Source organism: Octopus sinensis, linkage group LG5 (genome assembly GCF_006345805.1).
Source record: "Octopus sinensis linkage group LG5, ASM634580v1, whole genome shotgun sequence".
Classification (NCBI taxonomy): domain Eukaryota; kingdom Metazoa; phylum Mollusca; class Cephalopoda; order Octopoda; family Octopodidae; genus Octopus; species Octopus sinensis.
This window is the reverse complement of record NC_043001.1, coordinates 127,924,459-127,950,767: the sequence shown is the minus strand read 5'-3', so window position 1 is coordinate 127,950,767 and position 26,309 is coordinate 127,924,459. Positions and strand designations below refer to the sequence as shown.

Sequence of the window (26,309 nt, the reverse complement as noted above, 5' to 3'; positions counted from 1 at the left end):
ATTGCTTGACAACCAATGCTGGTGTGTTTACATCCCCGTTACTTAGCAGTTCGGCAAAAGACACCGATAGAATAAGTACTGGGCTTACAACGAATAAGTCCTGGGTCGATTTGCTCAACTAAAGGCGGTGCTCCAGCATGGCCGCAGTCAAATGACTGAAACAAGTAAAAAAGAGTAAGTCATCATGCTTAAAAATTTCACCATCAGAATTCAGTTGTGAATCAATTCAATTACAAAATAACTGAACCAGGAGATATGCCATCTCAGCAACATGTAAATATAAATGAAGAATCCAATAACAAAAACAGAAAATTTACATTCACAAAATATAGAATAAATAGTCCAAAATGAATGAAAAAAATTAAAGTATTGTACAAGATAAAATACTCACTTTTCATATATTTCCTGGAAAATATCTTTAAATCTGCCATCATACTTCTTTAAAATGGTATTTTTTGTACTGAAATTAAATTATTGATGATATTTAAAGCAACAAAAAAAAAAGGGGGAAGTAAATTAAATTGAATTTTAAACTTCAGCTTAGCTTGTATTCACAAAGAATTTTCTTTTAAACAAAGTGTAGATATGTGTATAAAATTATTATATAAAATTCATAAATAATAAATTATATACATGAAAACATAGTCAGCTTTTCTACAAAATAGTTTTAGGTTATAAAAAAAATTCAGATTTAATGTAGGAATAGACAAACAGCTATGGAATAATAAAAATTTCAGCAATTTTAGCTTTTACTAATTTTTAATGAAATCAGGTGCAACAGGTATTGAATGTTTTTAGGAATGATAAATGTCAATATGCACTGCTTCACCATACGAGTGTGATTGTTGACAGAGCAGCTAACCGGCTTGGCACATAAAAGGTACCATTCGAGTATGATCATTACCAGTGTCGCCTTACTGACACTCGAGCCCCGTACTAGTAGGGTGTTAAGAGTACCATCCGAGCATGATCGTTGCCAGAGCGGCTATCTGGCCTCCATGCCAGAGGCACATAAAAGGCACCATTCGAGTGTGATTGTTACCAGCATCGCCTTACTGGCACATGTGCTGGTGGCATGTGTAAAAGTTTCGAGTGAGGTCATTGCCAGTACTGCCTGACTAGCCCCGTGCTGGTTGCATGTAAAAAGCACCCACTACACTCTCGGAGTGGTTGGCGTTAGGAAGGGCATCCAGCTGTAGAAACACTGCCAGATCAAGATTGAAGCCCGGTGCAGCCATCTGGTTCGCCAGCCCTCAGTCAAATCGTCTAACCCATGCTAGCATGGAAAGCGGATGTTAAACAATGATGATGATATATTGCATCAACTACAATAAGTAACCCTTCGCAGACAATAATTGTGGTAATAACATGTCTATATTTTGCTGAATATTCCAACATATTACAACATGCAAAATCTAATTGCAGCTATAAAACAAGGAAGATCATTTAAGTTACTTGTAAAGAAATGCTATTAATAATCTGAGGTTATCTAGAAATATTTTACAGCTCAGAAATGTTCCCTAAAATAAACTAATAAAGAAATACAGATACACTCTATTACCAAGAGAGTGTTATAAATAAAATGCAAAAACTCAGGTATTGGCGATATGCCAAAGAAAAAACATATATACAAATGACATAAAATACCTATCCAAAACATCAGAACTTACACACATTCACAACATTCAGAAAAGAGCACTACTAGGCAGTGCACCCATATAACATATAGTATTTTTAACAGACTAGAAAAAAAAAAAGAAAAAGAAAAAAACTGCAGGTGGTTAAGGCAAACAAGGCTGTGTTCAGTTGCATATTCACAAAGTTTAACTAAGACAACTGAAATATTAATAAGGGTTTCTGATTCAAGAACAAGACCAGCAATTTTGAAGGGAAGGGAGCAGTCAATCAATTACTACAGAAAACAAAATGGAGAAGATTGTCAAAGAGTCTGCAAGATTAACCCTTGAACATTTAAACTGGCCATATCTGGTCAAAATAATCTACTAGTTTTATCTTCAAACTGACCAGACCCAGCCTCTCACACTTATCCTACAATATTATTATAAAAATAAACAATCACATCATCGAAAAGTCCAAAGTTACAAGGTAATGCATGACTAATTCATATCAGTGTGATTAAAGTGTCCTCAAAGACATACAGCATCTCGAAAGAGTCCAGAAGCTGGCTACCCACATGGTTCATGGTCTCAAAAATTTGTCCTACGAAGAAAGGCTGAGGACGCTCGACCTTTATTCTCTTGAAAAACGCTGCCGCCGTGGTGATCTCATTCTCGCCCACAACATCATAAGCGGAAAGTGTAACCTCTCAAAAGAGCTGTTCTTCACTCCTGCTCCAGAGCGTCAGCTGCAGGGTCATTCCGAAAAGCTCTACCTGCGACGATTTCATCTCAATCAAAGGAGAGGAGCTTTCTCCGTCCGGGTTGCGGATCCGTGGAACAAGCTGCCAGACAAGATGGTGAAGATGTCGATGACCGCTTTGTTCAAAGCCTCCCTGGACCTCAAGTGGCCTGAACTCTTTACATGAACACCACCCTGTACTTAACTCCATGTCCCCCTACATGGCCTTGCTATTTGCTTTTGAGCCAAATTAACTAACTAACTAACTAACTAACATAAGCATTACATTTGACAGAGGAATCTGAATGCTAAAGAGTTAGTAAAAATAATGACCTCAAAAATGTTTGTTATTGCTGTAGACTCTGAATGAGATTGCAAGACCAGACAGAAAAACTAATAAAATAATGGTTTATTTACAAAACACTCATCAAAACCTGACACAAGTATTATATTTACTATAAATACAGAGACACAGGGCCTTATGCAATAGAAAACTTTTATAGGGTATCAACAGTAGGACTATTTAGTAAAAAACAAAGGAAAATTAAAACAAATAGCTACAAAACAGGAACATAAAAACTGCTTTCTGTCAACAAGGAAGCCAATAAAAAGAAAATAAAAGTTTATATGACAGACACTTGTAAGAAGAAAGAAGAAACAACAAAAATTGTAAAAAAGCTAAAAGCAAATCTAAAATGGGACAATGACAAGAGAAACTATTCCCCTTTAACAACATTAACCCTTTAGCGTTCAGATTAATTTGGCAAAAATAATCCTTATTTATTCACATTTAAAAAAATTTTATCTGATATTATTTTGTAGCTTCCAGATAAGAAAGATGTAATTGCTTATTTTAAGAATGACATTACAGGGTAGGTGTGAGATGCTGGTTCTGGCCAGTTTGAGCATAAAATGTATAAAATATTTGGGCCGGATACAGCCGGTTTAAACACTAAAGGGTTAAACTGATTCCTACACATGTCAAGAAAACCGACTTTTACCATATTTTCATTGCATATGAATAATGTTCTCAGTGCTAGATGTTACAATTTCTAATAATCCTTTGTGCTGATGCCATCTATTAAAAATCTTGCAAATTGGGTTCCCAAAAATGTAAGCTTGCTCTTGAAAGCTAGGAAATACTTCAGCTCTCATTAGTTGATAGCTTTCTATAAGTTAAAAGAATACTTTCATTGAAGTAATGTTCACTTATCTACTCTGCACATTCTAGGGAACATCAAGCGGAAGGCTATTCAGTAGTTTAACAAGATATTCACTCAACAACACAGTACAAGCACTGGCTCACAGATTCAATGTTTCCTCTCACTGATTTTTTTTTGAACATCGAAATAAATATAAATATCAATGGAAATAGTAGTTGTGATACCTGTGCCGATGGCACATAAAAAGCACCATCCGGACATGGCCGTTGCCAGTGCCACCTCGACTGGCTTCTGTGCCAATGGCACATAAAAAGCACCATCTGGACGTGGCCGTTGCCAGCGCCACCTCGACTGGCTTCTGTGCCGGTGGCACATAAAAAGCACCATCCGAACGTGGCCGATGCCAGCACCACCCCGACTGGCTTCTGTGCCGGTGGCACATAAAAAGCACCATCCAAACGGAGCGGTTGCCAGCGCCGCCTTAGCTGGCTTCCGTGCCGGTGGCACGTTAAAAGCTCCAACCGATTGTGGCCGATGCCGAACCCCCCTGGCACCTGTGCAGGTGGCACGTAAAAAGCACCCACTACACTCGCGGAGTGGTTGGCGTTAGGAAGGGCATCCAGCTGTAGAAACTCTGCCAGATCAGACTGGAGCCTGGTGCAGCCCCTGGCTTCCCAGACCCCGGTCGAACCGTCCAACCCGTGCTAGCGCGGAAAACGGACATTAAACGATGATGATGATGATGATGATGCTACCCAAATAATATCTGCTCCTCTGAAATAGAAAATTGTGTAACACCTTCCTCTAGGCCTATCTAGTTATACTCCTTTCCTATTCCCCTCGGTGTGTCATACTAAAAACATACTCATTCTTCCTAAGGACTGTAACAACATAGAGGACTATATCCTTCTCAGTCAAATTTCTTTAGCAGACGTTTTTAACAAACATTAACTGTGTCAAGGTCATCAGTCAAAGAGGACCAACAAAACTCATGCATATTTATCATCATCATCATCATTTAATGTCCACTGTCCATGCTGACATAGGTTGAATGGTTTGACCAGAGCTGGTAAGCCGGGGAGTGGGGGGTTCACACCAGACTCCAGTCTAAGTTGACGTGGTTTCTATGGTTAGATGCCTTTCATAACGCCAACCACTCTGAGAGTGTAATGGGTGCCTTTATGTTCCACAAGCACAGGTCCCAGTTGCATAACACTAGTACTTATCACAACTATGATTTCACTTGGCATGATAGGCCTTCTACTCAAGCACAGTATATTGGTAAAGGTCTCAGTCATTTGTCATTGCCTCCATGAGGCCCAACACTCAAAAGGTGCTTTTTACGTGCCACCAGCACAGGTGTTAGTTACATGAAACTAGCATCAGCCACGATGCTTCTGTGAGGTCCAACGCTTAAAAGGTGCCTTTTACATTCCACCGGTACGGGTGCCAGTTATGTGACACTGGCATTGGCCATGACTATGATTTTATTTGGTTTAAGAGGTCTGTTCAAGCACGGCATATCGCCAAAGGTCTCGTTCACTAGACATTGCCCAACGTTCAAAGAGTATGCATAAAACGAATTTATGTGCATAAAACAAATTGCAAGCACACTGAATTAACTAATAAAGAAATTCACAGCCCATAATTTGACAGTTTCAGAGAAGAGTGAAATTTTTAAGCCAATTTAAACACAGTTTATTTACAGAAATCTCAGAGATATGAAATAGCTTCAGCCACAAATCTTGTTGAGATTTTAGCTTTACCCTAAAATACACATCACAGTCTGAAGCCATAATGATTGATAAAACTTATATACCTCAGGTATAGGGGCCAACTTTTTGACAAAGCAAACTGGAATGAACTGTGAGCAAAATCTGTTATACTCTGAAAATAAAAAAAGAAGTTTTAAACATGATGATTATGATGATGGTGGTGATGCTAATGATGGAGATAAACAACCATTTTTTGGTTTCAAGACAAAAAGATGTTCTTCCATCAGGATAATGCTCAGCCACATACAGCGAAGATGACATTCCAAAGGCTAGAGTAGTTTGAATGGGAAACAATGTCCCACCCACCATATTCGCCAAACATTGCCCCATCAGATTATCATTTATTTCGCAGTATTCAAAATCATTTGAATGGAAAAAATATGAATTCTGTAGATGAAGTCAGAACATTACTAGAGGAGTACTTTTCATCATGGACAAGTGAATTTTGGAAGAGGAGCCTTGCAAGTCTACCAGATAGATGGAAGAGCATTGTAGAAAATGAAGGAGAGTATATTTCAGATTAAGAAAGAACTTTGTTTATCTTAATTTTGAAAAATAAAAGAAGTATAAAAAAACCCGTATTATTTATGGGATGACCCAATACAGATATTATCTATCTATCTATCTGTGTGTGTGTGTGAATATATATATATACACACACACATACATGTGTGTATGTGTTGCTATCGCCAGTGTTGGCAGCAACAGTAGGTGGTGGGGCAGGGTGGGGAAGATAATTCATTCAATGGTTTCCTTAGATTAGAACAGTTAAGTATGCACATGTATGTGTGTATGTGCTGTGGTGTGTGTGTGTGTGTGTGTGTGTGCACATTTATGTACGTATTTGTATGTGTATGTGCATGCATGTGTGCATATATAAACATGTATGTGTCTCTTCACAGATGTTTTAGTGCATGAGAGTGCATGTGTATTTATGTGCATAATAGCTATGAACACTCTGCCAGCAGTCATAGACAAAAATAGAATGCTTCTCACCTGATCTGTATTGTACATCCCCATAGCAACACCACCACCATCTTTAAAGTCAAACACTGTATACTGTGTTGGTTCACCAGACTCTGGTGTAAACTTTATTTCAACTTTTCCACGGCCAGGAACAACAAAGTCAGTTGCCTTATACTGCAATAAATAAAGTTAAAATAAATTCTGAGAAATGATTCTTAACAAAAATCACAGTTTTTGGAGGGAGGGATATTGGTAATTAACACACTGCCTAAGACTTTTTTATTGTTTGCCCCTGAAAAAATAAAAGGTTATGTTGACCTCAGTTAGATTTGAACCCTCAGTGTAACAATATCTGTCAAAATGCTGCATAGTATTTTGTCCAGCATTACCCCAATTCTGCTTATCCCTTACCCTCAAAAACATCAAGGAAGCCTCTACATCAGGGGTTCTCAACCATTTTTTTTATCTATGGACCCATTTGCTTACTATTTTATTCTGATGGATCCCCATAGATGTTCAATGTTTAGAAAATAGCTTCATAGAAACTTCTTTCAAAATTCCTATATTGTTTTTCACACATTAACTCATGTAGGTTGAACTATGTAAAATGTTAGAGAAAGAAACCAAATTGTATCTTGCAATACATACATCTAAAGCAAAATTTTTTCATGGGCCCTTAAAATAATATAGTGGATATCCAATTTACTATTTTGTTGTGTGAACCCCAAAATCTTATATGGACCCTCATGGGCCCTATGGACCTCTGTTGAGAACCACTGATCGTCAGTCAACTCACTAAAAATAACAGCGAAATTACCCTCAAATCATATCTTACCATTGGAGGAGGGGACTTACACCAATAGTTAATTCTTTTTTTTTTAAAGAAAGCCCAAGATGGAGCAGGGTGGAAGAGATTGGTGAAAATTTGTCCCAATGGTAGAAATGCTGTGGGAACAACTTTACTTGGCATGAATTAACTATCAGCACCTATTAATCTTTATCCCTTAAAAGCAAATGATGTTTTTTAACTCTTTAGTGTTCGCATTATTCTGCCAAAATTAATGCTTCTTCATCCACATTGTTTTGAATTAATCATGCATTATCTTGTAGCTATGAGATTTTGATGAGGTAGCTGTTAATTTTTTAAACAATATTGTAGGGTTGCTGTGAGAGACCAGATAGGGCTAGTTTGAACATAAAACAGGTAGAATATTTTTGGCCGGATATGGCCGGTTTAAATGCTAAAGGGTTAAGCTATGACCAACCCTTTTCTCACCATATTTGTATAGAACTGTTCTGACTTTGTTCCTGTTAATTTCGAAATAATGAAGAATTTAGTAAAATAACTTTGTCATTACTAAGATGGTGTTTGGCACATAATTTAACATGAAATCTAGATGGCAGGCTTTAATTTAGTTTACTTTAAAACACACTGAAGCCACCTGATCTCCACCAACAAGAAAACAAAAAAAAAAGATAACGCAAGCACACAGGATAACTTTAAAAATTCTAGTCCCAATATACTAGGTGTAATAAAAAAAGGAAGAAATATGTGAAATAATGAAAGACTGGGGAAAAGTGTAATGGGAAGACAGCTGGGATAGGGCAGGGTTGATGTATGTAATAATTTCTGAGGAACAGGAAAAAGAACTCGAGGAAAAGTTTTTGGAAAAAAGTTATAAATTGATTAGGCAAACAATTGAACCAGATAAAAGATATGAGCTGGAAGAAATATATGGAACGAAACTAGGGGACTACATGATTTTCATACCGTTATAGGGAAGAAGGACAGGTAAGTGATGTTATCGGATGGGGCCGTTGACATTGCTTTCATTTTTAATTTTCAAAATTTTCATATTTCATATGTTTATGTATTTGTGATGTTTTGTGTCCCCAGTGTTTGTAATGTCCCCCTCTGTGTAAGCCCTTTATGGGTAATAAAAAATCATTAGTTTACTTTAAAACAGGAAGTTTGTATCATAGAATCAAGTTGGTATCAAAAGGGTTAATGTCATTTCTTTCACCTTCAAAACAAGCAACAACAAAACAAAACAATAAATAAATGCCAACATTGTACTAAAATTCAAAAGGAGAACTTTCTTACTTGATCACCATATGCATGACGGCCAATGACGATACTTTTGGTCCATCCTGGCACTAACCTTGGAATGTTCTTACAAATGATGGCCTCCCTAAATACAGTGCCACCTAGAATATTCCGAATTGTTCCATTTGGTGATTTCCACATCTGCTTTAGGTTAAATTCTGAATAGGAAAAGATAATATGACACTGAGTATATAAAATATATTTTCATTATCTCTCTGCCTACTCATCTACGGTATGTATGCGTGTGCATATATATTGCACACATATGCACACACACACAATGACATACACACAAACACATACACACAAACATACATAAATATATATTTAAAAGTTTTATATAGAAAATATATTTTTCCCATATACATAAAAAGCACCCAGTACACTCTGTAAAATAGTTGGCATTAGGAAGGGCATCCTGCCAAAATTGACAACTGGAGCCTGGTGCAGTTCTCTGGGTTGCTAGTTCCTCTCCAATCCATGCTAGCATGGAAAGCAGGTATTGAATGGTGATGATGATTATGATGATACATATATATATATATATATATATACATATATACATATGCATGTTTGTATAGATACTTATTGCTGTATATTAGAGGCTGCATACTTAATTCTACATTCCTTAAGGGCAGGCTAGAAATAACTAAGTTATTAGTGTAGGAGAAAACAGCCAAGGGGCCAACAGTTCATATTTCTGTATCTTTCTTCTACTAAGACCTTGATCTACAAAATTTAATTCATGTAAGATTTGCATGTGATAAAATTCAGATATGTGAGAGTATCAAAACATGAATAAAATTTAGACACATTTTCATTGCTAGATATATATTTAATTACAAAAAGTTTATATAAATTTTAAGAAATGCTTGCATGCAATATTTATTTCTGCATGTAGTGTTTAAGATTTAATTTATATTAGTTTCAGTGAATGTGTAGTACACAGAGTCAGGTTTCTTTCAGTGTCCATCTACCAAATCCACTCACAAGACCATAGTATAAAACACTTGCCCAAAGTGTCACATAGTGGGACTGAACCTGAAGCCATGTGGTTGGAAAGCAAACTTCTTAACCAAACAGCCACACATATATACATATATATATACATATATATATACATATATATACTAAAAGTGTTGAAAGTTTTAATTAAGAAGTGTTTTAAATTATTTAAGGTAGTATTCCAGCCATCATTTTACATTTTATTTCTTGAAGTTGGGGTTGTGCAATTAATTCAGCATTTTTCTCTAGAAATGTAGGTGTTTTGTTCATTGCAACATGGATGAAGTTTATTAAGTGCAACAACAACATTTGTTAGATCTTAATCAAGTGCATGCATTTAAAATTTCAACACCATTAGTTTTTTTTTTCTTTTTTTTCAAATACTGAGTCCAGCATCACTTCTTTCACAGTTACATCAAAAGAAACATTACTGATTAAATACTGCCAATTATATGTTGTCTTGCATATCTGTAGATTCATCAAAAACTAAGATGAATACAAAAAATTTTTTGAAGTCATTTGCATTTTACCTACAACATTAGCACTAACCAAAGTCACATTTCTCTGTGGTGTGACATGAAACTGGGGTTTGTATCATTAGTCACTGAAATATTTTGTGTGTGTGTGTGTGTGCACGTGCATGTTTTATTAAACACTGCAATAATTTCAGCTTTATTCTGAGCAAATTTGCCATAAGAATACGAGCATTTAGCAGAAACAATATTAGATGACATAACAAAATTAGCCTTAGTCATGATATCAGTTACCTTACTGGATGTTGTAAACAGTATCTACTGGCTATTAGGAGGTGAATTAACACAATTAATTCCTTTCTTAATTCTGATTTGTATGGAGTGAATGAGCAAATGAATAAATGAGTATTATAGTAGAGGCTGTCTTATATAGGTTGGTATTATGAATATTAAGAAAGCAAGGTAATTTGAATTTTGCTTGTAAAGAACAAAAAATTGAGAAAAGCCATTTAAATCTTACCTTCAACTCTTTTTTCATCAGGAGTTATGGTGGCACATTTGATTCCAACATTGTACTTTTTAATGGCATGGGCAGCATCAATAGTCACTGAGTAAAAACAAAAGAGAAAGAGAAAAAATTATTATTCTTAACAAATACTACCAAAACTGAATAGGCCTCTAAATGCAGACATCTCATAGGATGGATTCAACATATCTTCATGACAAGAGAACCAGCGGTTAGGCTAAATCTATAGAAAACTTGAGTTCTGAGCAGGTTAGATTACTGCTCAGAGCTTTGGTCTCCTAACTCATCTGGTATCATAGAAGAAATTGAAGTGTTATGAAAAACGTTCACCAGTAAAATAATTTTGGTTAAAAGCATTAACTACTGGGAATATTTGAAAGCGTTGCATCTCTACTATCTTGAATGCTGAAGAGAGAGATATGGAAAATCCTGTTCGAAACTTCAGTATTACAGATAATTTTAATGCATGGACTGTCAGCTTCCAAATATACCACCTTCGAAATCATCATCATCATCATTTAAGGTCTGCTTTCTATGCTGGCATGGGTTAGATGGTTTGACTGAAAACTGGTGAGCTGGAGAGCTACACTAGCTTCCAATCTGGTTTGGCATGATTTCTACAGCTGGATGCTCTTCCAAACATCAACCACTCCAAGTGTGTAGTGGGTGCTTTTTATGTGCCAGTCAACTGGCACTGGCATCAGCCATGGCTACAATTTCACTTGGTTTGACAGGTCTTCTCAAGCAGAGGATATGGCCCAATGTTTGAGGGGTGATTTTTATGTGCCAGTTACACAACATTGGCATCAAACGCTATTGTACAAGTCTGATATTTAGAAGTCCTCAACTGTTTAACTGCCGGCCTAAAGTAATCGGAAACATCAAAGGAAGCTCTACTGAAACATTAAACAAAAAAAAATTTGAATAAACTCATAACAATAATGCCAGACCAGTTAGCCATTGAAGGATGCACTCAAAGGAGATCAGCTGCTACCAACTTTCAGCCATAAAGTGACAAAAAAGCTGATAGAAAATAAATGAAAATGGTGCTCTGCCATGGCTGCTGTCCAATGACTGAAACCTCCAAACTGCATGATTCTGGGTTCAGTCCAACTGCATGGCCCCTCAGGCAAGCATCTTCTACTATGGTGTTGGGTCAACCAAAGCCTTGGCAGTGGATTTGCCTCATTGCTGTAAGCTTGCCAAAGCATGCTCAATGTCTCTGTAGTAGACTTCCCAAATTTAGCACAAAATTTCACGTTGGCTCTTTGTTCCTGTTTGCGACAAAATTGCAAACTACAGCATACATGTGACCACAAAAACACAAATTTCACAACTTGCCAAGTAAACACAGCAATGTCACTTGGTACACTGCTTCATGAAGGTCACTGCTATCCCTCACTGTACATGCAACTGTATGCTGCCATATGTTGGTGGACTACAGAACTACTCCAGGAACTTTTTGATACCATCTTATATATCTTTCTTTACTGCCCACAAGGGGCTAAACATAGAGGGGACAAACAAGGACAGACGAAGGGATTGAGTCGATTATATCACCCCCACTGCGAAACTGGTACTTTATTTATTGACCCCCGAAAGGATGAAAGGCAAAGTTGACCTCGGCGGAATTTGAACTCAGAACGTAACGACAGACGAAATACTGCTAAGCATTTCACCCGGTGCGCTAACGTGTCTGCCAGCTCACCGCCTTAAGATACCATCTTATATAGATAACATATTAGGGTTGGAAGTGAAGCGCACATCAACCTTTAACAATAATAATGATGATAACTTTGATGCAGATGCTGGTGATTAAATTAAAAAATTTAATTCTTATCACTCATTGCACCTAACACATGCACAAACTAAAGAATCACTGACACAACTAAATACATATTATTATGCAGGGCTTACAAAAATACCATATAATATATATTTTTTTTAAAGCAGCAACCCCTACAAACAACAATAACAAAATGACTGAAATTAATTGTATCATCAATTCATAAAGTATCAGTTCATATTACCTTGGTCATTTGTTTTGTCTCTGTTTTGGATGGAAAGATCATAAAAGTGGTACTCGAGTTCAACAAAAGGCTGGATCAATTTCTCTTTAATTAAATCCCAAATGATTCTGAAATTTAAAATTTTATTTTTTTTTTATTTATTTTATTTACTTTTATTATTTAGCATTGTGTAAATATTTTACTCATCTCAACCAATTGTGATAATAAAGTCAACTGCCTAACATTGCCAAGACAAACCTATGAATAGGTTAGTTGGTGTTAGCATATAGAATGAATACAGTGTTAAAAGACTGACTCAAAACAAATATACAATGCAAAAAAATATTACCAATGACTAATATCATTTTCATTTTTCCAGCTAGTACAGAGAGACAACCCAGGATAGGTTTTGGTCTTATTCTGGGCAAGTGTCTTCTGCTATAGCCCCGGGCCGACCAATGCCTTGTGAGTGGATTTGGTAGACGGAAACTGAAAGAAGCCCGTCGTATATATGTATATATATATGCGTGTGTGTGTTTGTGTGTCTGTGTTTGTCCCCCTAGCATTGCTTGACAACTGATGCTGGTGTGTTTATGTCCCCGTTACTTAGCGGTTCGGCAAAAGAGACCAATAGAATAAGTACTAGGCTTACAAGGAATAAGTCCTGGGGTCGATTTGCTCAACTAAAGGCGGTGCTCCAGCATGGCTGCAGTCAAAATGACTGAAACAAGTAAAAGAGTAAAAGAGTATACCCCTAACAAACATGCAGACACTCCAAATAATTTTGATTGTTTTCTCACCTTCAAACTGAACCTCTATCAAACCACAGCTGTGTCTGCATCTATTTAACACGACATGACCACTACCTAAACATGACTACCCAACATATACCCACATACTACACAATGCTCTCCACCTCCCAAACCTCATAGTAATCCAAGTCATCTGACTGGTTGGAGCTCCATTTGTTTTAGGCTAACTGTCCCTAGTAACGCATGTGCTTCACTGCTAAATTATCAGAAACAGCTAGGTGGGTGACTAAAACCATCTTACATGTTTTCAGGTGGAATTATCAGAAACAGCTAGGTGGAGGACTAAAACCTCCACGTCTGACACATAACAAAAACTCACAGCTCTAAATCTCATAAGTGGTCTTGCTGTCACCTTTTGAGCCCACAATGTCCCCTAACAGATGTTACTGCCAGGCTAAGAACAACTGCTCTAATGAATATTTGATGCAAATGTTAGATGAGGACAGGGTGAAAAAATATTGTGTTAGCATTATGAAATACGTAAGGTTGAGATAGACTGAGGAAGACATGGAAAAAAGCAGTGTAGTTAGATCTCAGATGTTGGACCTCATAGATGAGATGATACAGGATCAAAGCAAGTAATGATTTATTCATCCAATCAATGCCAATATGAATAAACAAATGCTAAATTACAAGAATATTAATAATCCTTTGTATTATAGGTACAAGGCCTGAAATTTGGGGGGAGGAGGGATAGTTGATAACATCAACCCCAGTGCTCAACTGGTACTCATTTTATCTGCCCCAAAAGGATGAAAGGTAAAGTTGACTTTGTTGGAATTTAGACCCAGAAAGTAAAGACAGACAAAATGCTTCTAAGTATTTAATCCAGTGTGCTAACAATTCTGCCAGCTCACAGTCATACAAGACTATCAATGATAACAATGATGATGACAATAACATGACAGTGTGAGGAAGAAGATAATAAGGATTAAGAAGATATAAATGTAAAAAACCTAGTTTGTTTAACTAACTCCTTCAGTGCCCTAACAGTTATTGCCCCAGACAGCCAGATTGTATTTGAAGATAAAAACCCATATCAGATTAAGAGAAAGTTCAAAAATTGAGAACAGAGGTTGTGAGAAAATATACTGTAAACTCAAATCTGTGAACTTAAGGGTGAATAAGAGCCAGAGACAAGAGACTGGGGAGAGATAGTGTGTGTGTATGTGCATGTGTGTGTGTGTTTCCATGTGTAAGTTAAATGTTTGCATATATATCTATGAGTTATAGACTAATGAGATAGATAGTGTGTAGCATCTCAGAATGATATGGCCATAACATTGACTTGTATAGAGAAATGAATTCAGTAATTCAATTTTAAAATGCTGCTATTTATGTTCCTGCTCTTGATAGACCATTTGAGAATTAAGCGATTTGATTATGAATACAAGCTAGTGATGTCATATGTACTGATATGTAGTGTCATCCTTTTCTATACACTCCATAAATTCAATTAGATTTAGTACACTTTTAGTACACTTATTTACAAAGCATTAATTTCAGCCTCGTCTGGCACCTGGCCGTTCGCCAGCCTCGTCTGGCACCTGTGTCGGTGGCACATAAAAAACACTATCCAAGCGTGGCCGTTCGCCAGCCTCATCTGGCACCTGTGTCGGTGACACATAAAATCACCCACTACATTCTCGGAGTGGTTGGCGTTAGGAAGGGCATCCAGCTGTAGAAACACTGCCAGATCTGACTAGCCTGGTGCAGCCTTCGGGCTCCCCAGACCCCAGTTGAACTGTCCAACCCATGCTAGCGTGGAAAGCGGACATTAAATGATGATGATGATCATCATGATATAGCTCCTTACAATTATCTGTACAACCTTGAATAAACATTATTGTCCAGGTACAAAGACCCAGTACTTTAGGAGAAGAGAGAAATGTAAGGTTGTGATGTTTATGTTACTTGAATGAGAATTAGCAAACAGTAAAGGTGAAAAGAAATTATTTCTTCTAATAAACTCTATATTGTTAAAACACAAGACACTGCGTTAAAGAGGTCATTGAATAAAAAGATTTCTTTCAATAAGGAAGGAGACCATCTTTTGTAGGAAGGTGGTCAGAGTGATCTCCATATAAGTGATTTATTAACCATACAGAAAGGAAATATAAAGTCAGTACAGCAGTATTTTATCTCAAAACTGTGAGGCTCTAAAAGCATCTCCACCACCCACCATAATAAATAAATTCTTTTGACTAGATTTAAGGGCTCTAGCTTTATGAAGAGTGGAAAACTGGGTGATGTTATCTAATCTCTTTGTCAAAGAGATAAGATAACATTAGTAAAAATATATCTTATATTTTATATGCCTTTTATCCAGTTCAATTTTTATGGCATTAGGCAACTTATTTCTTCTGCTGAATAGGGCACATTTGCTCACTTGAGGATTTGAACAGTGTATTACAAACTAAAAAATTATCCATTGTATTTTAGCTAAACGACTGAGCAGTGCTTTACCAATTCTGCTATCCAGTCATCATCATCATCATCATTTAATGTTCACTTTTCCATGGTTACATGGGGCAGACGAAATTTGTTGAGGCAGATTTTCTAAAGCTGGGTGTCCTTCCTGTTGCCAACCGACACCCGTTTCCAAGCAAGGTAATATTTTCCCCATAGATAGACATATTTTTTCATGAAGACTGGAAGCAAACAACTTCACTTGTATGTAATGATACTCATTTACAACCATCACATGATATCTAGACAAGGGTGTATATATAAACACACACACATACACACATACACACATATATACATATACACACACACACACATACATTTACATGTATGCATGTATAAGCACACACAACAGGCTTCTTTTAGTTTACATCTACCAAATCTGCTTGCACAGTTTTGATCAGCTTGGATGGGGCTTAAGTTGCCATGTAGTAGGGCTGAACCCAAGACTACATGGTCGGAAAGCAAGCTTCCTAACCACACCTCCACACTTCTAATAATAATTTCTAACGCAGGCACAAAGCCACAAATTTGATGAAGCATAGTTGATTAAACTGGTCCCAGTTTTCAATTTGTATTTTACTCTTGCTCTTTTACTTGTTTCAGTCATTTGACTGTGGCTATGCTGGAGCACCACCTTTAGTTGACTTATTCTTTGTAAGCCTAGTACTTATTCTATCGGTCTTTTTTGCTGAACTGTTAAGTTACAAGGATGTAAACACACCAACGGTTGTCAAGCGATGTTGGGGGGACAAACACAGACACACAAACACATACACACACACATACATAAATATATATACATATATATGACGGGCTTCTTTCAGTTTCCGTCTACCAAATCTACTCACAAGGCTTTGGTCGGCTCGAGGCTATAGTAGAAGACACTTGCCCAAGGTGCCGCACAATGGGACTGAACCCGGAATCATGTGGTTCGTAAGCAAGCTACTTACCACACAACCACTCCTATGCCTATTTCATTAACTCTAAAAGGTAGAAGAAAAAAAGGTGGACTTGGCAACAATTCAGACTCAGATTACAGAGAGTAGAAACAGACCACAAAACAGTCTATCTGACCCAAGAATATTCTACCAATCTAGCATTCTATCTTTGATCATAAATTCCATGAATTTTAGAGGAGGAAACAATTAATTCAACCCAAATATGTCACTATTATAATTGAGTTGATGGACTGAATTTTTTCTTAACATTTATAGCGTTGTAACAATGTAAAAAATTTATTGTTATTATTATTATTATTATTATTATTATTATTATTATTATTATTATTATTGTTATTATTATTATTATCATCATCATTGTTACTTTTTTATTACTCTTTATATTATTATTATTATTGTTGGTGGTGGTATCATCATCATCATCATCATCATCATCATCATCATCATCACCACCACCACCACCACCACCACCACCACCACCATCATCATCATCATCATCATCATCATCATCATTATTATCATCATCATCATTATTATCATTATCATTATTATTATTATTATTTAGGTAGCAAATCAGTAGCAAATATAGTTACGTGGCATGTGGCTAGGACATTAAGCATTGGCTAGGACATTAAGCACTGAGTTCTCAACTCTGGGTTCATATGACAAAGTACTTTACTTTCCATAGCTCCAATTCCCTCAACTGGCAAAAATTAGTGTTAAGACTGATAAAGTGATAGAGCACCCAGTTATCCTCAAGTTAACGGCTATGTTAACTCCTTAGCATTCAGATTATTCTGTTCAATGAAATGCTTATTTATTCACATTGTTTTGAATTAATCATGCATTATCTCGTAGCTTTGAGATTTGGATGATGTGATTGCTTATTTTAAGAATAACATTGTCAGAAAGGTGTGAGAGGCCAGATCTGATTAGTTTGAACATAAAACAGGTAGAATATTTGGACAGAACTGGCCAGTTTAAATACTAAAGGGTAAATAAGTCAGTGGTACAATTAAAAACCTTCAGATATAAAGCAGGATAAGTCCAGCTATGAATTTCTATATCCTATCTTTATTCTTTACAGTTTTCTGCATTCAAATCCCACTAGGACACACTTTCATATTTGGAAGAGGCTAGTACTGATTATCTCTCTATATATAAACGGCAAAATGTCTGCGTGTGTGTCCTTTATACAAATCCACAATTTTTCAGTTAGAGAGCTCGTACTTTCTATGGTCATGCACATCTTTACATTTCCCCAGTCACCCCGCAAGGTCATTAAAAAATCAATAGAAGTGACTTTTTTGTGAAATTTCTATCCAAAACCCAATCAAAATGCCTGAAACTTGATACACCAGTTGAATGCCAGCTAGCTGTATGTGATTGGTCGGAGATTTGGACAGTACTCGCGTGTATGTGCGCACGCACGCAGCTGTATATGCATGCACTAACACGATGACCCAGCAACGCCGGGTCATAGTGCTAGTATACAATAATTTCTTACATTGACTCAAGCTCACATGTTTGTTAGCATTGAATATACATGATGTTATAAACCCAAACTGGATTATCTAAGTTTAAAAGGTTTTAATCAACTGAAAATACAGTAATCTACAATACAAACAAAGATTGTTAAATTGTAAGCAAAACTAAACTTCAACGTAATAAGAGTTTTATGCAGTGAGTTGCTACAGTCTCTCGACTAACTAAAAACTAACACTGAACACGTTGTGCCGTAAACAGAACAGAACTCTGCGCAGTTGCACTGCAGGCAAATAACAGCAATCGAGACAATCAAAGTCACGTGATCAAAACTATAGTCACAACACATGATTCATTCAATCCAGTATATGACTGGTACTAGATACATTCCTCCTCTGATGACACTTCTGCCATTTTGCTATCTTTAGTATGAAATCAGTTATGAACAGGCCAATGATGGAGCCTCTATGCAGTTTCTCATCCATAGAGTTTTTAATCATTTGGTCATGGGAAGAGCAGTATCCATGACTAACTGTATTTTTAGAGCCTTTGAGAATGGTGGAAGGAAAGGAAGAAGTTGACCCAGAGCTAACCTGAATTCGGAGTGAACTCCCGTAAAGGCAATCAAAGAGTGGACTCCAGTAGAGACTCAAAGACCAGATGGGAATGTTGAACCAGAAATATCAACTAAATCTCCTTCAAATTATAATGAGGGCATACCTATGCAAGTATGCCCTCAACCTAACTTTGTTTCCTCGTGAATTCCAGAAAAATGAACATTTTTTTTAATGTTCTACAAACACCTTTCAGATGGTGTAGATTACAATTATATCAGAACTTGTGGGTAAAACTTTTTCAGAGGTGGGGAGAGTAGTTTCAGATGATTCACACAAGTTGATTTTGATTCTTCAAAACTTGCAGAAAATGGGTAATTTTTAATGAAATTTTCTACAAATACCTTTCAGATGGTGTACATTTCAATTACACCTCCTCAACTTATGACCAAGTTCTGTTCCGACTGGCAGGTCGTAAGTCCATCTGGTTGTATGTCAGATTTATATTTTTCAACACTATTTTCATTCAAATGCAACTGATGTTTGAAAGTGACTGAATGAGAGACAGTGGCAGGCAATGGATACCTGGGTCTGAGGAAGGCCTGCATTGCTAGATACTGCCATAGTCTTTGTATGTGCAACAGCTGGAGAAAATAAGGAAATGTTTTTTTATTCCTTTCTTTTTTGTGGTCATAAGTATGGATGGTCATAAGTCACATAGGTCATAACTTGAGGAGAAGGTGGATATTGGAATTTAACGTGAAAAGAAATTGGTGGGTACACATTCATACATACTGACACGCCAGCATCTTAAAAGCAAGAACACATTGGATAATGTAGCCCTTGATACACAATGACTGAAGAAAAGTTTTAATGAGTGTGGATGAAATACCTTTGATAGTAGGTAACCTTGCTCAGACCTAACAAGAAGGTAAACTATAACAATTCATTTATAAAAATAAGGAGATTTCAATAAATTCATTTGTCAGGAGGATTGTAGAGTCAAATATTCCCAGCTTTGCCCTTAGTTTCAGAGTGAGAGAAAGAAGAAAAAGTAATGTGGTTACTAGAACAGAAGCCAATTATCTGATATGCTGCTGATATTTGAAACAGTACTGCCATGAACTGACAAAACTAGGTAAACAAATATTGTGTCATATCCATTGGACTGATAATTTGACAATAATTTGTCAACATTTAATGTAAATATGCCAGATCTTTATAAGACTGTGGCATATTGTTCTTGAGCAAAATTTTTAGCTGTCAGCAATTTGAGTCTGATTAATTTGAGTTCAATTAAAGTACACCCAATACACACTATTGAGTGGTTGGTAGATGAACAAAGATAGTAAAGGGTAAAGAGAACTCTTCAGGACTGTCAAGAACAAGAGCAATCCCTTTAATGATGGTACATGATCAAATGCACCAAATCACTTCAAATGCACTGACTTACATCAAATGCTTGGATATATATGTCCTTCCTCACACTATGTGGTTGGTGTAGGAAAGGATGTATAACTATAGCACCATGTCAAAAATGGTATGTATGAATGTGGTGTGGTGTGGTTCCTGACTCCCCTACGAGGATAACAACTCTAAATAAAAACTAATTTGAATAGCAATGACCAGTCCAATCCATGCTGACATAGAAAGTGAATATAAAATGAAAATGAGAGTTGTTATTATTATGATTATTGAGCTCATCAAATTGTTAGATTAACAGACAAAATGCTTGGCAGCATTCCTTCCAGTTTTATGTTCTGAGTTCAAATTTCACCAAGGTTAACTTTGCCTTTCATCCTTTCAGAGTCAATAAAATAAGTACTATTTGAGTGCTGAGGGTGATGTAATTGATTGATCCCTTCCCCCAAAACTTCAGCCCTTGTGCCTATCAGGTCTTATGCCAATCAGGGCTTGTACCTATCTGGTCTTGTGGCTAAGTGGAAAGGATTATCATTATTGAGCTCATAGACTCATTAGGATAGAACTCAAAATGCTTATTGGCATTTCTTTTAGCTCTTTACATTCTAAGTTCTAATACTATTGAGGTCAGTTTTGCATTTCAATATTCTGAGGTCGATAAAATAAAGTAGTTGATAAAATAAAGTACCAGTCAAGTGCTGAGGTCAATAGAATTGATTAAGGTTTTCCACCACACCACTACTCAAATTTCAGGCCTAGTGCCTATATTAGAAATATCATCATTATTACTATCGCTGCTGTTGTCATAGTTCTGGCTGAACCTTTTTATAACTTGTCACAAGAAAATTTAACTTCATGATAATTAGAGCATTTCTCTTATCACTGTGTGAGTTTCTCTCATTCTCATACGTATTTCATTCCTTTTCTCTTGACATACATAACTAACAATTTATTTTTCTACCTAACTGTTTCCCTTTTTGTGTCTCTCTGTGCACACACACACACACACACATAAGAAATTGATTACATTTAAATGACAATGCTTTTCCATTCATACACACACACACAGGGTGCAGTGCATAAATTGTAATCTGAATTATATAAAAATGAAAATGACACTGACATCTCATTTTAACAGATATATTTACCAAAATTACATAAAATTTTTTAAAAATACTAAAGAGTAAATTTCTTCAATAAAATTGCCATTGGCTTCAACCACGGCCTCCGGACAACTTTGGAATCTCCAGTAACTCTTCTGGACAGTCTCCTTGTTTAAGTTGGTGAATGCTGCCATAATCCTTGCCTTCAGTTCATCTTTGGTGTCACAAGGAGTTTTGTTTGTCTCTTGCTCAACTGCACCCCACACATAATAATAATCAAGGGGTTTGCAGTCTGAGGAATTAGGTAGCCAGATGTTAGGGGTGATGTGGTCACAGAAATTGTGTGACAGCCAAGATTGGGTTCTCCTGCTTGTGTGACATGGTTCAGAGTCCTGTTGCCAGACATAGGGTCTTCCAGCAGCCCCCACTCATGACCCAGGCACTTGACGTAGGCCTCTGTGTTGAGCCTGAGGCCGTGTGGGAAGATGAATGGAAGCATAATGTCACCATCACTAGTAATCACTCCAAACAACATGATGTTGACACTTCATTTGATTTTTATCATTCTCGGTACATGTTTGGGGGACACAGCAAGCCAACGGTTGTTCTGTGTGTTCACCATCTGATCCTGGAAGAAATTTTTCTTATCTAAGAAAAATTAAAGCACACTCAGTTGGAGGGGATGCTTGAGTTTGTTCAAAAGCTTTGTAGTGCAGTCTTTCCTCTTGTCCTTGATGGCTTGGGATAAAAATTGATCCTTTCTCATCTTGTATGAGGAATACCAAATGTCTTCATGCACTACCTGCCTGATAAGAAACTCGGACACTCCCATATCCCTGGCAATGGACCTCATTGACTTGGAGGGATCGTTGTCAATCATGGCCTGGATCTCACCAACAAATTCAGGAGCTCTTTTCTTATCAGAATGATTAGAGTGAGTTTTCTGAGCTGCCATACCTTCATAATCACCATTAGACTCATTCAAATCTTTCCAAACACTCTGCACTGTCCTCAGATTGACACCCAAACACTCTGAAATGTTCCTATTGGAGCTACTGCTGCGAATGCCAAGCAGTACAGTATGGCGTTTCAAAATTTTTGGAAGAGGAAATTGTGTTATGGTACTGTTTTTCTCACAGACAGTGCCCAACTGATCCTACTATACTGTGTAATTGACAAAATTAAAAAAGAGGCAATGTGTGTGTACAGAATTAAAAATATAAAATGACGACAATTTAAGCATCACACCCTGTATATGTATGTATGTATGTATGTATGTATGTATGTATGTATGTATGTATGTATGTATGTATTATGTATATGCACACACATATATATTGTTTGGTTTTAATTAAGGGAGAAATAGAGCAATGAACTACAAATTTATACCAATATACTTGTCAAACAGAACAAACCAATGATTTGAAATGAAAATATAAATAAGAAAAAAACTATAAGTTGTTCAAGTAATTATGTATATCTCTGAATTATGCAAATGCTTGAACTGGGCACCACTGCAGAGAAGCAAAGGCCCCATTAGCTCCATCCAGATTTAACCCCTTACCCAACAATTATTTTGAAAATAAATGTATTTTTTCAGACATATTTTTTAATTGTTTTAATTCAGACAGATTTTGGCGAGTCTATCTTTTGACGAGTTAACTCGCCAGAGATAGAAAAAAACGATTTCGGTCAAAACGCATATATTCGTTTCTGCCGGGTAAGGGGTTAAGAGCAATCAATAACTTAGGGTTCAAAGGGCAACAGTTTTTTAATATCCTATCAAAAACCATAAGTAGTCTCTCTCTAATACTCTTTTACCTGCTCCCTTCCTTCCACTTCTACTCTATCATCAGATATTAATCCTGCTGTTCTTATTTGCACACATGTTTATATGAAAATTTCAGTTTTTTTTCATATTGTATTTTTGCTGATTAATGCCAGTGAATAGGACTGACAGTTTTTGTTCACTTAAATGGGTTTTATTGCTCACATAATTACTCTCTGCCAATTTCATGAAACATGTGTACATCATATAAAGCATGGTGGAGACATGTAACTTAGTGGTTAGGGTACTGGACTCATGATCAGAAGATTGTAGTTTCGATTCCTGGACTGGGCAACATGTTGTGTTTCTTGGGCAAAACACTTCATTTCACATTGCTCCAGTCCACTCAGCTGGCAAAAATAAGTACTGTCCAGTTGGGGAATCTAAACGCCATGAAACTGGAAAATCAGCCCTTATGAGTCAGCATGACTCGAAAAAATAACTTTAACTTACCTTTAAGCATTAATGTTGAATATATTTTCTGTTTTCTCAACATACATGCATCCATCCAGCCATCCATCTATCCATCCATCCATCCATACATACATACATACATACATACATACATACATACATACATACATACATACATACATAGGCGCAAGAGTGGCTGTGTGGTAAGTAGCTTGTTTACCAACCACATGGTTCCGGGTTCAGTCCCACTGCGTGGCACCTTGGGCAAGTGTTTTCTACTATAGCTTCAGGCCGACCAAAGCCTTGTGAGTGGATTTGGTAGACTGAAACTGAAAAAAGCCCATTGTATATATGTATATATATATATATATATATATATATGTGTGTGTGTGTATTTGTCCCCCTAGCATTGCTTGACAACCGATGCTGGTGTGTTTATGTCCCTGTTACTTAGTGGTTCGGCAAAAGAGACCGATAGAATAAGTACTGGGCTTACAAAAGAATAAGTCCCGGGGTCGAGTTGCTCGACTAAAGGCGGTGCTCCAGCATGGCCACAGTCAGACGATTGAAACAAGTAAAAGAGTAAAGAGTATACATACATACATACATACATACATATTTTAATATTTTGATCAATCATAGTGATACTAATAACCTGGTATTAGAACTCAACAGATATAAGCTTCAGAAAGAAGCCTTAACCAAGTACAGAACATAATAAAAAATTAAATAAATGACAAGGAAACAAGAAATTATATAATTATCTTCATTAGCTCGCTCTTCCTCTCTCTCTCTCTCTCTCTCTATTATATATGAATATATATATATCATCATCATCATCATCACTTAGGATTCGTTTTCCATGCCGGCATGAGTTAGACGGTTTGACTGGAACTGGTAAGCCAGAGAGCTACACCAGGCTCCAGTCTGTTTTGGTTCAGCTTCTATGGCTGGATGCCCTTCCAAAAGCCAAAAACTCCTCAGAGTGTACCAGGTGCTTTTAACATGTCACCAGCACAGGTAAATTTATCGTGTCACTGGCACCAGTGCCATCTACATATCACCTGCACAGGTGCCTTTTACATGTCACCAGGCTACAACTATAATTTCACTAAGCGTGATGGACCTTCTCAAGCACAGCAAATCGTCAACAAGTCACTGGTCATCAAATGTGTGAGACTCAACATCTTAAGATCTTGTGTGTGTATGTGTGTGTGTGTGTGTATGTACATATATACATATTTACAATCATACAGAAACCAAAATGACTGCAGGTGATCTGTATCAGCAAGATTTGTATTTAATAAAATCAATAAAAAAGAGTATAGTGAATTTGCTATGAGGAGTGGAAAATCCAACATTTTCAACAGAGTCCTTCTTCAAGCTAAAGTTGACAAGAGAGAAATTAATGAGTGACAGCAGTTCTACATTCTCTAACATAGAAAAACAGCTGCAGCTAATTTCTATTGATTTTAGTATAAATATATATACATATATATATATATATATATATAAAGTTAATCCAAACAAGAAAACACAGAAAAAAAGAGAAAAAAACACAGCAATGCAGGACGTGGAACAATTAAAGTATTATTGACGCTCAGGAAAGAAGGGAAGGAGGGTTTAACGTTTCGAGCGGAGCTCTTCGTCGGAAACAAGGAGAAGGAAAGATCCCAAGGAGGGAAGACAGAGGAGAAAATATTTGAGCTGGTGGTGCTCAAGAGATCACATGTTCTAACCCATGTTCTAGCAATTATTAGTGCAACACCCTAACCACTAAATCACATGGCTTCACATGCTTTTATATATATATATAAAACCATGTGAAGCCATGTGATTTAGTGGTTAGGGTGTTGCACTAATAATTGCTAGAACATGGGTTCGATTTCCAGACAGAACGGCATGCCCTGCTCTTGAGCAAAACACATCATTTCAAGTTAATTCAGTCCACCTCAGTTGTTAACACTTTTGTTACCATATTTCAGTTTAACATAAGTTAGCTTTGTTTCAATTAACTTTTAAAATAATGAAGAATTTAATAATAAAATAACTTTCTTATCATTAACCTGGGGTCTGGAAATTAGCATAAGATTTTAATAAACGATTACAATTTAGAGTACTTTAAAACAGTAAGTCTATGTCATAGAACACGAGGTGGTTTCAGGCAGGTTGGTATCAAAAGGGTTAAGGGTAACCATGCAATGGAGTATCCTTCCAATCAGGAGGAATGTTGGCTTGTTTGCCTAGTCAGCAGGATGGCATCATTTGAAAGCTAAAATGATGCAAAATGCATTGAGACTAGTGATATATCACTGGACATTCACACAATGTCTTATTAGTTACTTCTGCTGACGCAGCACTTTCTTCTCTCACCCAGTCAGCAAATATTTACATCATTTATTGTAAACAGCCAACACCAATACCTTTATAGTTCAGCAATAAATATTTCAGTTAAATGTTTGTAAGTATGCTTCAGTTATTATTCATGCAGCCAACAAAATATATCTTCATGTATATATATAATATGTGTGTACATGCATGTATTTATGTATGTGTGTATATATATATATATATATATATATATATATATATATATATATATGGCACCTGTGCAGGTGGCACATAAAAAGCACTCACTACACTCGTGGAGTGGTTGGCGTTAGGAAGGGCATCCAGCTGTAGAAACACTGCCAGATCAGACTGGAGCCTGGTGCAGCCCCTGGCTTCCCAGACCCCGGTCGAACCGTCCAACCCGTGCTAGCGCAGAAAACGGACGTTAAACGATGATGATGATGATGATATATATATACATATATATATATACCAGAGTAAACACATAAATGTGAAACAAGGTGGAAAAAAGAGTACTCAAATACCA

The 26,309-nt window shown here is 36.6% G+C and overlaps 1 protein-coding gene across 1 annotated transcript in view; it reads right to left on the bottom strand.

Moving 5' to 3' along the window:
• Positions 1–26,309, bottom strand: part of LOC115211893 (isocitrate dehydrogenase [NADP] cytoplasmic) — a 40,957-nt gene that overhangs the window by 10,540 nt on the left and 4,108 nt on the right. The window contains exons 3-8 of the mRNA XM_029780638.2: positions 12,404–12,510; positions 10,368–10,454; positions 8,367–8,527; positions 6,293–6,436; positions 5,341–5,408; positions 392–460 (exon numbers count right to left, since the gene is read on the bottom strand). Of these exons, the coding sequence (XP_029636498.1) occupies positions 392–460; positions 5,341–5,408; positions 6,293–6,436; positions 8,367–8,527; positions 10,368–10,454; positions 12,404–12,510 (636 nt within the window). The remainder of the gene's footprint in view (positions 1–391; positions 461–5,340; positions 5,409–6,292; positions 6,437–8,366; positions 8,528–10,367; positions 10,455–12,403; positions 12,511–26,309) is intronic.